General features: G+C 54.4%; 5 protein-coding genes across 5 annotated transcripts; 4 read left to right on the top strand and 1 right to left on the bottom strand.

Moving 5' to 3' along the window:
- Window positions 1–53: 53 nt before the first annotated feature.
- Window positions 54–1,198, top strand: CPAR01_07782 (uncharacterized protein; the record flags this gene model as incomplete). The annotated part of the gene is made up of 3 exons (XM_060492051.1): window positions 54–76; window positions 134–641; window positions 701–1,198. The coding sequence occupies 3 exons, from the start codon at window positions 54–56 to the stop codon at window positions 1,196–1,198; spliced, it is 1,029 nt and encodes a 342-aa protein (XP_060348421.1).
- A 666-nt stretch (window positions 1,199–1,864) lies between these two features.
- CPAR01_07781 (methyltransferase domain-containing protein) lies at window positions 1,865–3,112 on the top strand (the record flags this gene model as incomplete). Its single annotated transcript, XM_060492050.1, has 3 exons — window positions 1,865–2,198; window positions 2,267–2,289; window positions 2,354–3,112. 3 exons carry the CDS (start codon window positions 1,865–1,867, stop codon window positions 3,110–3,112), a joined length of 1,116 nt encoding a protein of 371 aa, XP_060348420.1.
- Window positions 3,113–4,210: 1,098 nt separating this feature from the next.
- CPAR01_07780 (uncharacterized protein) lies at window positions 4,211–4,471 on the top strand (the record flags this gene model as incomplete). Its single annotated transcript, XM_060492049.1, has 1 exon — window positions 4,211–4,471. The coding sequence occupies one exon, from the start codon at window positions 4,211–4,213 to the stop codon at window positions 4,469–4,471; it is 261 nt and encodes an 86-aa protein (XP_060348419.1).
- Window positions 4,472–4,945: 474 nt separating this feature from the next.
- CPAR01_07779 (DJ-1/PfpI family protein) lies at window positions 4,946–5,756 on the top strand (the record flags this gene model as incomplete). Its single annotated transcript, XM_060492048.1, has 3 exons — window positions 4,946–5,023; window positions 5,087–5,305; window positions 5,364–5,756. 3 exons carry the CDS (start codon window positions 4,946–4,948, stop codon window positions 5,754–5,756), a joined length of 690 nt encoding a protein of 229 aa, XP_060348418.1.
- Window positions 5,757–6,397: 641 nt separating this feature from the next.
- CPAR01_07778 (PLU-1-like protein) lies at window positions 6,398–12,142 on the bottom strand (the record flags this gene model as incomplete). Its single annotated transcript, XM_060492047.1, has 6 exons — window positions 6,398–7,556; window positions 7,609–10,259; window positions 10,314–10,405; window positions 10,656–11,489; window positions 11,548–11,596; window positions 11,720–12,142. The coding sequence occupies 6 exons, from the start codon at window positions 12,140–12,142 to the stop codon at window positions 6,398–6,400; spliced, it is 5,208 nt and encodes a 1,735-aa protein (XP_060348417.1).
- Between the last annotated feature and the right edge of the window lie 23 nt (window positions 12,143–12,165).

Here is a 12,165-nt window from a genome sequence, read left to right as displayed (position 1 = left end):
CTTCCTCTATCGTTCACGTTACTCTGCACATCAATATCTAGCTTGCTTCCACCATGGAATCTATGAAATATGTGCGGTAGGCTCTCCACATGTTCCAACTGCCCTAAGCAACTGTCTCTAACATTCTCAATAGCGTGGGCAAATCCGGCCTCAAAGTCTCCCAAATCATCCTCGGCTGCATGAGCTTCGGCGACAAGAACTGGCAGCCCTGGCTTCTCGACAAGGATGAGGCCCTCCCCATTCTCAAATACGCCTTTGACCGCGGCATCAACACCTGGGACGTGGCCGACACGTACTCCAATGGCCGCTCCGAGGAAATCGTTGGCGCCGCCATCAAGGAGTACAACATCCCGCGCTCCAAGCTCGTCGTCATGTCCAAATGCTTCCAGTTCGTCGACGAGAACAAGGGGCCCATCGACCCGGCCAACTTGACCAGCAACGAGGGGCCCCGCGTGAACCAGGTCGGCCTATCCAGAAAGCACATCTTCGAGGCCGTGGAACGTAGTGTTGAGCGTCTCGGCACCTACATTGACGTGCTCCAGATCCACAGGATGGATCGCGACGTGCCCCCCGAGGAGATTATGAAGGCCCTTCACGATGTTATTGAGAGTGGCAAGGTCCGCTACATTGGCGCCAGCTCAGTGAGTCTTCGACAAGGACGCTTCTCTCACTGTTCCTTCCAGTTACTAACAATCAGCAGATGGCCGCCTGGGAATTCCAAATGCTCCAAAACGTAGCAGCCCGCAACGGCTGGCACCAATTCATTTCAATGCAAGGCCTCTACAACCTCCTCTACCGTGAAGAAGAGCGCGAGATGAATGCCTACTGCAACGCCACCGGCGTCGGCCTCTTCCCCTGGTCGCCCCTCGCCGCCGGCGTCCTCACGCACGCGTGGACCGACCGTTCGGACCCGCGCGAGCAAAAGGACCCCTTTTTGCAGATGCTGTTCCGCGGCGCGGAGAACGGCGCCGATAAGGCCATTGTCGGGCGCGTCGAGGAGCTGGCGGAGAAGGAAGGCGTGAGTATGGCGCAGGTTGCGCAGGCGTGGCTTATTTCAAAGGGGTGCATGCCCATTTGCGGTTTGGAGACCAAGGAAAGGATTGATCAGGCTGTGGGCGCTTCAAAGGTTAAGCTGACTGAGGAGGAGGTGAGGTATCTTGAGGAAGCGTATGTTCCGAAGTTGCCCATGCCTTTCTAGGTGTTGTAATTACTGTGGTGCCGTATTTGGGGATAAGTTCAGTCAACCAAGTCAGCTAATTGCCCTTGTCCTGTTCCCTTCAAGATCCATACGTGTGAGCAGTTGTAAGTAGGGATGGTATTAACATGTGATTTACTTTCCCCATACCTACCGAAGTTCCAGAAATTCCATGTAAGTGCAGCAAGTTCCGACGATTGGTAACACAAGAAATTCACAACGCCCTTCATGCAGGCAGATCCTCACATTTGTCCCGCATCGGCATCGGCAAAATGAACGTCATGCGCCTGAACAGAAGCAGCAGCTCAGCAGGAATTCCCCAACCTGCAAGAGTGACTATCGAGTCTAGCGTCATCATCTAGACAATGGTGACTTGATGTCTCGGATGTTGATTCGCCGGGCTCACTCGCCGCTAAGATGAGTCTCGCGGGGGTTTGACCTCTTAGCGGATTCGGTACCAGCAGAACCCCTCGGCTGGAATTGGAGGAAACCAGACAGACACTGCCAGATAAGGGAATCTGACGCCATGGTCGAATAGACACCGGAAAAGGTCAGCTTTTGGGTATGGGGGTCAGGCTCGCTCTGCGCTTGCGACATTTTTGTTTAGCTCAGCCTCGCATTCAGAAGTGTCGCGACTTGCAACATCTGTAGTCATTGATATAAGTGATAATGGAAGTTTCAAGCGGAACAGATGAGAGGCATGAGCCGCCGGCAGAGAGATCCAACGAACCCAACGAAAAGCAAGGCAGCCTCCGAACGGTGCAATCGACGGTTGACGATGATCGATCCAGCAGACTGACGTCGAGCGCGCTCGACGAGCTCAATGCGTCGCACATTGACAGCAGCACTTCTGTGTCGCTAAGCATCGACACAGACATCAGCGACGCCGACTCGGCCATGGGAATTGATCCTGGCCGCGCCTCTTCGTCCGCCTCGGTGGCATCGAGCGTGTATCGCTTCGTGGAAGAGTTTGGCAGGACGTATCACGCATATAAAGAAGGAAGTAAGTCTGCGCGACCGCATGCAGAAAGTTACCTTTTGGAAGCCTGCTTACTGACACCTCGCCCGCAGAATACTTCCTCCCCAACGATGAGGTTTGCGAAGTCCCCTTACATGCGATACTGCCAAGCCCGTGAGTGAAACTAACACACCCCCGAGCAAGAGCAAAGCCGCCTAGACCTCCAACACGCCATCGCCCTGCGCATCTTCAACGACAAGCTCGGCCTCGCCCCCGTCTCCAACCCCCACCGCGTCCTCGACATCGGCACAGGCACCGGCATCTGGGCCATCGAGTTCGCCGACAGGTACCCGGCATCGGAGGTCCTCGGCACGGACCTGAGCCCCATCCAGCCGGAATACGTGCCGGCGAACTGCCATTTCGAAATCGACGACGCCGAGGACGAGTGGGCGTTTAGCCAGAAATTCGACTACGTCCACGGCCGGTATATGTGCACCTCCATCTTTGACCTTCCTAAACTCTTTGGGCAGATCTACGAGAACCTCAACCCAGGCGGCTGGGTCGAGTTCCAAGAGACCGTCATCGACTTCAAGGCCGTGGACGGGTCGCTCGAGGGCACGGCGCTGCGGCGGTGGAACGATCACCTCCTCGAGGGGATCCGCAAGGCCGGGCGGGACGCGCTCTCTGCCCTTGAGTACGCGCGGCACATGACGGACGTGGGGTTCCATAACGTTGAGCAGAAGAGGTTCGCGGTACCGGCGTCGCCTTGGGCGAAGGGGAGGAACCAAAAGATTTTGGGCGCCATGCAGATGACGAATAACCTTGAGGGGGTGCAGGGTATCACGATGAAGATCTTTTGCCAGGTTCTGGGCTGGACTCGAGAGGACGCCGAGATGTTGCTGATGGATGTGAGGAAGGATATGGCGGATAAGAATATCCACGCGTATATCACGACGTGAGTCCTTTCTTCGCGTTTGATGGTTATCTGCTACTTGCGCTGACGATGATGGATGTAGTATGTCGGTTTGGGGGCAGAAACCCCAGGAACCGGGACGGTCGGCCGTCTGAAGAGACAGTGTCTGTTTTCAGGGTAGTCTTCAGGTCTCTGAGGAGGCGGAAGAAGAAATGTCCTCAAATCCGTTGCGAATTAGAGTATCCGTATGGGGGACATGCATCATATCGTGTTGAAGCTCATCTCGTTCTCGCATCGCATCGAAACTCCGCCATGTTGCGGAGTCGAAGAAGAAAAAGAGTTGCTGTTAATAACTTGCCGCGACAGCTGTCGTCCAAGACGTTGGGGCAGTTGCTCAGCCTATCATGCAAACACGATTCATGTTCCGTTCGTCTCATGTAAGAACTACCTTGGCTGAAGAATGGGCGTTTGATAGTGATGTGTGAAACCAAGCCAACCAAAAACCTAGCTGCAAACACGACCTTTACCACACCTTTAGAGTATTGGTTAAAGTCTTGGTATCCTCAGGTATGTGAAGAAGTGTGCGCGCGATACACGCATACCGCGGCACTCCCGAAGTGCTATCCGTCATGCCGTCTGGCCTTGTGGATTCGAGCCGAGGCCGTCGAGTAGGTGATCCACTTCCGATGGTCCCATACCGCCGTGGAAACACTGGGAAAACCGACAAGGAAAATGGCGGTGCTATCACTCGTGTCACTGTGCCGTTGGGTTCCGTGATGTTCATGCCAAGTTGGCCGATGGTCCGGCGAATCTGTGCCGGAAAGGGCATCAACGCCGGTGGGGAGGGGCGCATCTTGGCTCTTGCCTCCTCTCCACGCAGCGGTACGAGATACATTCATCGGCGTTACAGCGACTCGGCCCATCGGCATTAAGACTTTTTTATTAGACTCTTAGTAAGCCATGCCTTCGATCAACTTGCCAATTCCAATTTCCACCATGCAACGAGGGCCAACTTGATCAAAAGAGACGATCTTCTTCGTCAAACTTGTTCAAACCCCACTCGCTCTGACCGATCCATCCACTCGGCTCGTCGTGTTTGCAACATGCTAACCCCAGACCCTTGACCCCCCTCCAGAATGCTCGGATGCCCCTTCTGGCAAGGCATGGAAGCAGCCGGAGAGTTTATTCGCCCGCATTGCTTTGTCACCCCGGCGTAAACACTCTGATTGACAGACATACCGCGGGCGTACGCCGCACTTCTTCGAAAAAGAAGCTGTGGAGTTCTTTCCGTGGGACCGCTGTGAAGAATTTGTTGGCGCGGGGTTATAGTCTCTCTCTTTCACTGCCAGCTTACAGACATGAGCGAGTCATACCAAGAGCCAAAGGTACACGCTGCCAGGCCTGAATTTCAACCCCGACACATGTCACTCAGTCATCATTCTGCTTTGAAGAGGGCGAAGCATATGCCAGGGGCAGCACTCAGAGAAAACCATCACTGCCGTGACGTCAACCTGACCAATTGGCGGGATGAAGCTCTTCATGCACTCCCTCCCCCCTTTCCGCACCTTAGCCAGCACATTCCGCTTCGTGCTAGGGGGATAAGCTCAATGGCATCTCGGACAAGCTGCTTGTTTCCCAATTGTGGGGTCATGGCCTGAAGATGATTACCATGATGGCCAGACCGTCGATGGAGCTACCCATGTGTATGATGGGGATGCGACGAAACTACAAAAGAGCTAGATGCCCCGCGCGAATAAACTGTTTGGAATAGAAACTCAGTACACTCAACTTTGATACCCAAGATACCCTCTCAAACCAAATCAAATAACTCTTTCATCAACTCTCTTGCCTTTCATACACACACACAACATCATACACAATGGCTCCCAAGGTTCTCATCGTTCTCACCTCCGTCGACAAGACTGAGAAGTCTGGCAAGCCCATCGGCTGGTACTTGGTACGTTTCCATCAACCACTGGTCTTTCCACGTCAAGTTCCGGTGAGCTAACTGTCTAACCAGCCCGAGCTCGCCCACCCGTTCGATGTTCTCAAGGAGGCCGGCGTCGAGATGACATTCGCCTCTCCCAAGGGCGGTGTCGCGCCCCTCGACCAGGCCTCTGTCGAGATGTTCGCCAGCGACCCCTCCTCCAAGAACTTCCTCGAGAACCACAAGGCCATCTGGGAAAACACCGAGAAGCTCTCCAACTTTGTCGGCCGCGCTTCCGAGTTTGACGCTATTGTATGTTTCCCCCTCAATACAATTTTACCTGGGAACCAACAGCTTACACCTCAACCAGTTCTACCCCGGTGGCCACGGCCCCATGTACGACCTCGCCTTCGACGCAACCTCTCACGCCCTCATCGCCGAGTTCGCTGCCCAAAACAAGCCCGTCGCCTCAGTCTGCCACGGCCCCGCCGCCATCGTCAACGCCAAGCTCAACGACGGCACCTACCTCGTCGCCGGCAAGACCGTCACCGGCTTCTCTAACACCGAGGAGGACCAGGCCGGCTTCACCCCCGAGATGAACTTCATGCTCGAGGACCGCCTCAAAAAGAACGGCGGCAAGTACGAGCTCGCCGCCGAACCCTGGGGCGAAAAGGTAGTCGTGGACGGCATCGTCATTACTGGTCAGAACCCGGCCTCCGCTCACGGCGTCGGCAAGGCCATTGCCAAGGCTCTTGGCTTGTAAGGAAAGCCCTCTGGAAGAAAACGTGTCGTATGAAATATCATGAATGGGATCTAGGAAAGGTTATATAATTATGTCAAAATTTGAAGCGTTTTTGCCAAACCACAAAGGGACCCTCTGCCAAACTCAATTGGAACACGTCAAGTTGCCTCGTGATTGCGGATTTCCTATCGCTTAGAGTGTTAAGGAGTCGTTTTCTCGGGCTGACAAGAAAACACACACCATGCATCGTCAGGCCTGGGCAACTGGAAAACTCAGATACTTGACAAATAAACTCATACGGCGCACATTGATTGTACCATTGGAGTCCAAAAGAAACAAACTACTAGTACTTTTTCCATTCGTCACTAACTTTTCTTTGACAATGCGATACACCATTACGAACGATAACTGAAATTGAGTGATGCATCTGGCACACTCGCAAACGCCCATTTCCATCTAATGCAAAGTGGTATGCCTTGATCTCCGGACACCTGATTATACAGTCCACCCATTCGATACTTTCCCCTCCTTCACAGGGGCTCCAAGAGCGTGTCCACAAACGCCAAGACATAAGAAATAAAACTCCAAGCCTTTGGTTTCAATAGTCTTTGTCACCAATGAAGAGTTCAGAAGCTGAAGCAGGGTGGAGCAGGCCAGAAGTCCTAGTCGCCGTCGAGCAATGCATCCATGCCGTTTCGCTCACTTTCAAGGCTCTCCGCTGTGATGGGGCCATCAAAGGTCTCCTGCTTCCTCTTGACTTCGTCATCATCTTGGTTTGTAAGGTCGTCAAACATCTTGTTCACGACTCGCTCATCTTCTTGTGAATGGGGCGCAACATCCCTGCCGTTGAGCATGCCAACGTCCCCTTTGAACACGTCGGGACCGAACATCTCTACTGCCCTCTTACGGCCAACTTCTGTCCGGCGCAGTATGTCAAGGGCGTGATTCCTTCCAGCCTCGGTGTGCAGGTTAAGCCCATCTTCTTGACCCTGGAGGAGGCGTTCTTCAAGAGACATCGAAGAGTTGCCGCCGACAAGCTGGGGGCCCGGTGCACCATTAGACATGAAGAGGCCTGGGTGAAGTGTCGGAGCACTGTCAATGTCCATGGGATCATGATTGCTTCCAATGGATTGACGGCCCACATTGCCGTGGGAGGTAGAAGGAGGCGTTGCAGACGATTGTTCCGACTTCCGACTGTGGCCATGTTGAAGGCCAGGTGGCAGCACAGTTGCGCCAGACGCAGAAGTGGCAGCCGCTGCTGCAGCGGCGGCAGCGGCGGCTTCGGCATTCTGAGCCTTCCGCTTCAAGCTGGCAGCCTTGGCCTTCATGTTCTCTGGGAGGTCTTCTGCATCGTCCACCCCAAACTGCGCCAAAAGCTTTTGAAGCTTGGTCGGTCGCGGCTTCCGAGTACTCTTGGAGACCTCAAGAACCGGTGGTGCGTTTGGTGCAACAGGGCACCACTTGTGCAACTCTTGCCTGAAGAAGTTGGTCTCGTAGGCAAGCAAGATTTCAGCGCCTTCAATCTTCCGCAAGTAAAAGCGCTGGGTGTCCGCCTCAGACTCAGTGGAGACCACAGGATTGCAGTAGCCGGTGATGTGGTTTCTGAAGTCCTGAGCATTGTCGATGATCTTGGTAAGGACCTCCTCCTCCTCGGGCTGGAAAGGGAGGCTGGGAATCTTATCAGACCAAGCAATAAGCTCTTCGATCTTGGGTCGCGCTGCATCTCGCGGAATCTTAACCCGCCAATCGCAAATGGGGCACGTGTACTTGTCTTCGTCCTTGACCTTGCCGCGAGCAATCTTCAGACATTTGCCGTGGTACCTAGCGACGTTAGTTAATTGAGTGGATCTTAGAAGGCCACATCAAAACATACCATTCATGACAGAGCTCACACTCAATCATCATGCCAGCCTCCACCTTTCGGCAAATGCAAAACACCTCGCGGAACCGAGGGTCCTCCCAACGGTGCACCTTTTGGTCGGGACTGGCTTCCCTCGATGCAGGTTCGGCAGGCATGCGAGGCTTGTCATTGACAATGTCAAAGCAGTCTTGATTGCGTTCCAACACGTAGTCCATGTGGCTCTTGAGAATATGGAGCGGTGCGTTGGTTTTGCCAAACAGCTTCTTACCCTCTCGCATCCAGTCCTCGTGACGTTTCTGCTCCCGCTCGAGGTCCAAAGTCCCATTGGGTTTCGAATTCAGCTCGTCGAGTCGGCGCATGATCTCAGCCACCTCTGCATACTTGGGTCGATTGCGAATGTCCCGGTCTCGTGATCTTTCAGTCAAGTCCATGATCTGACGGTGTGCCTCCCTCTGCTTGTAAAGAATCTGGTCGACAGCGTTCAGTGTTTCCGCAGTGACCGGTAGGAAATTGGCCTGGACCTGCACCGATAAGGCCTCCAGCTGTGGGTAATGGATGACCTCTGCGATAATCAACTCTCTAGCCTTCTTCTCCCATTGTTGACCAGCAGTCATCTGTTCAATGTAGTAGACGAGATGATCGTTGTATGGAGCAATGTCCAATCTCTTTCCTTCTTCGATGAGCTCGCGCACCTCGTTGAGTGACATGAGGCTGTTTCGGTTGTTACGAGCCTTCTCGCCCCACTTGAGTTGTTCAAGGACTCGCGAGAGTCGGTCGACTTCTGGCGTGTCGACATTGAAAGTCCGGCCCTCCTCAAGTAGGTCTTCGATTTCGGAGAGCTCGGCGAGGTGGATCTGTTCCAGCGCTTTAGCGGCATTCTTTCGGAAGGCCTCGATAGCCTCGACCCGCTCCCTCAGCTGGGTGATCTCAGGGCAGTCAAATCCTATTTGCTCCGCCTCATTGATAAGACGGTACACGTTGGAAACATTGCGCGCATCGCGTTCCTTTTGGTCCAGCGAGTTCTTTCGGTTGTGAATGGACTTTTCGCTCTTGCGCCTGTTTTGCTGCTTCCGGATCGTGTAGTTGGTGGCCTCCTCCACCCACTCGTTGCACCGATCGACAAATTCCCGAAGCAAAGGGAGCGAGGGTAGGTCATGGGGTATTTTCTCACCCTCGTGTAGGAGATTCCGAAGAGTCTTAAGAGAAGGCGTGGCCTCTTCTTCCAGGAGCTTGTCGTACTTCTCTTCCCAGGCCTCTGGCGTACGCGCCTTTTCGAGAACCTTGCCGTATGTTGCTTCAATGTCCTCCTCGGACTGTCTGTAGATGACAGCATGTCCTTCGCCGTGGAAGCGCTGGTGCTCGGTTGACTCGCAGCATGGCTGATAACCCGCGTGTGCCAGGCAAAGAATTTTGCCGGACTTGAGGCACTTGAATCTAGAGAGGTACGTAAAGGCTTTGCAAAACGAGCATTGATACTCCTCTTCGGGCACGTCCGTATCGTCAATTTCAAACTTCAGAGGGCAGGAGGTGTCTTCTTTGCCAGCCAACGCACAATCGTGCAGCTGTGGCTCGAGGTGCTTTGCCACGAACTCGGTCCGGTGCGCGAACTCTCGTTTCTTGATGCGTTCGAGAGCGGGCGCAAGCCATTTTGCCGTTTGGATCGTCAAGCCGCTGTTTGTCGTACCTTCGGCGGCGGTCCACAACAACTCGTCGTGCGAGAAACATGGCTGTCTCCTGAATACTTGCAGTCTCTCCACACCGCCCAGCCCGAAGGGTTCCCAGTCACAAGGGGCAAAGTTGACAGCCTCGTTAAAGTTGAAACCATGGTTGAAGCCGGCGTGGTAAGCCTGGGGGAAGGTGATAACAAACTGACCCGCGCGCTGATCGAGTGCATAAACCCTGACGCCAGCCTTTTTCAGCTGCTCCGGGGTCAAAAGGGTGACCAGTTGGAACAAAAGGTCAGGCTGAGTCTCAAAGAGCTCAGGAACGGCTTCACGCATCGCGGCCTCGAACTTCTCGGCGTCCTCGCCCGGAATACCATACCAAGTCTTGGTTGCGCCAAAGTGCTGGTAGTTGGCAGAGTAGGCATAGTGGTCTTCGTTGTGCCAGCAGAAAGTCGAGAAGATCATGCCAACGTACACCCACGGCACGGTCATGCCAGAGATGTCTGACTTGATGTGCCTGAACAGACTTTCAGGGTGGAGAGGGAGCAGGTTGAGATTCCAGGGGTCGGTCGAATAAGGATTGTTGGGATGTCTCTCGACGGTTGGAAAGCCGGAGCCGTGAGTTGTGCAATGAATGTCGGCACCATACTCGACCTCCACAGTCTCCTCAATGTCGGCAACGAGACGCCAGAACTCAGTCTCGACGTCTTCCTCCGTGACTGGGCGATGGCAGTTGAGAACGGGGTCGAAGGGCATCTTCTTCTCAAAATAGCCCTGCTTGAAATCGGCCGCCTTCTGCTGGAATTGTTTCAAGGAATACAAGCCGCCCTCCTCGAATCCGTACTGTCCGTCACCGACCAGACATCTCGGGCAGTTCCATTCGGAGTCGGGCTTGTGCTTAGGGGGAGGATCGAGACAGGTCCCATGGTATGCGTGGTCACAGGACTCGCAGACGATTAGGGCACCGGCTTCTTCCGCCTTGCCACACTGCTCACATTTCTGCTTCAAGTCAGTGTATTGGAAAAGAGAACGCAATGATGCCTCGTAGCTTACCTCGCCAGGAGCCAAGGCCTCATCTCGGGGAATTCTGGGCACGGAAGGACGGAACAGAGACATGTGAGATCCTGCCACGGTAGGCACAGTATCTGCAAGTCAATGTATTAGCATGTGGATAACAGCCAATCATCGTACAGCTGGTAGCAGAATCCAACGGTTGCCTCGCTCAATTGGGGAAAAGAGTCTTTGAAGCCAATGGAATCCTTGTAAATTCCATGCATGTGGTTCATCGCTGCATGCGGAGCCCGCCGTGATGGTCAAGTACAGCTGGCAACGCAGCCACCAACATGGAACGATGGTGCTGGCCGGTACTTGTGGGCAATGAGGGGAAGAACTCACCTTTCTTCAGACGCTTACTCCGTCTGCTATTTCCACCGTCTCCGTCGTCCTTGTCTGTTCCAGAATCCTTCTTTGCAAGATCGAGGCTTTCACAACTGATTTGCCGTTTGAGAGCGGCTGGACCGAGATTTGAAGGCCGATAGTCGGGCGTGTTCTTTGCCGAGTTGGCTGGACTGAACGATTTCGGAGGCGGAGTACTAGCCACCTCATCCTGCTGAGCCTGAGGAGCAGGTCGATTGACACTCTTGAAGCCGGAATTTACCGCAGTAAAGCCACCCGTGTTGATGGCCTTGAAGCCCGAGGTGACAGGGGCGGGCGCGGGCGCGGGTGTCGGGGGTGCATCGGCCATAGGAGTATCTCGGTCAGCCTCCTTTTTGAGGCCACTGATGCTTGCTTGCAGGGCATCTGACGCGTGGCGGGCCGGCGAGTCGCCTCGGGCGCTCGATGGAGTATTGACGTTGGATCGTTTCATCGGAGTGACCGCTGGGCTTGGGGTGTAGGGTCCTCCATTCTCGTACTCGAGTTGCTGGTGCACTCCGGGCTTGGCGAGCCTCAAATACTCCTCGTATGGGCAAAGCCATCGCTGGTATGAGTTCTTCAATGAGGTGGACAGTGAGGACATTATCTTGCCGCTGTATCCCAAGTCACGACCGATCTCGGCCCACTTCTTCAGTTTGCAGACCTTGTCAAAGCCGCCACGAGCCTCAACGGCCTTCTTCAGACGGTACAAGTCGAGAGGCTTCTTGTCCACATACGGAAGACGATGCAGGTTACTGCCCTGCTGCTTGTGGAACTTGGCCAACGCGTCCAAGTACGAAATGTTTGCCCGGGTGCCTAGTATAATTAGCATTGCCTCCCTACAAAAAACACAAGGCGGGCACGCGTGACTGACTTCCTTCGACCGAGTTCAACTCCTGTTTACGGGTTCTGAAATGGAATCTCTGCACAGTTCTTGGTCAGCATGAGTTCGGCTCGCAATCGAGCTGGCTGGCTGGCAGCTTCGCGACTAGGCATCGCAACAGCATCTGAGCAGGTCCTCTCGGGTGCAAAAAATGAAGACGAACCTCTGTATCAATCGCAAAGTCCGGGTTCCAAGAGTCGGGCGGAATGATCTTGCACAATCCGTAGTTCCTAGCTTCCGGGGAGATTTTCTTGATGTACTCCATCGGGTCCTTCCACTCCTCCTCCGTCGGGCAGTATGTGGGCGCATCCTCAAGGCCATGAGGGCGCGACTTCTTCTTGACCGGCTCCTTGATCGCTGTCGGTTGGCCCCGTCGTTCGACCGAGGTGAGTTCTAGAGGAGTGCTTCGCATCGAGCTGAGAGGAACCTGAGGGTTCGTCGGGTGGTAGCCGTTGGAGTTGACCTGGGCGGCCTTGGATTTGGCCGAGGCTGTGTTCGAGCCGATGGCTGGAGAGCCTCGCGAGCTCGCATTCCCGCTTCCCGTGCCGTTGGCAGCGGTGCCGCCGGCTGTAGGTGCAGACACCATACTGCAGATAGGGATTGCCGATA

This window comes from Colletotrichum paranaense (genome assembly GCF_030867605.1).
Source record: "Colletotrichum paranaense strain IMI 384185 chromosome Unknown Scaffold_6.1, whole genome shotgun sequence".
NCBI classification, from domain to species: domain Eukaryota; kingdom Fungi; phylum Ascomycota; class Sordariomycetes; order Glomerellales; family Glomerellaceae; genus Colletotrichum; species Colletotrichum paranaense.
This window is presented reverse-complemented; position numbering and strand designations above follow the sequence as displayed.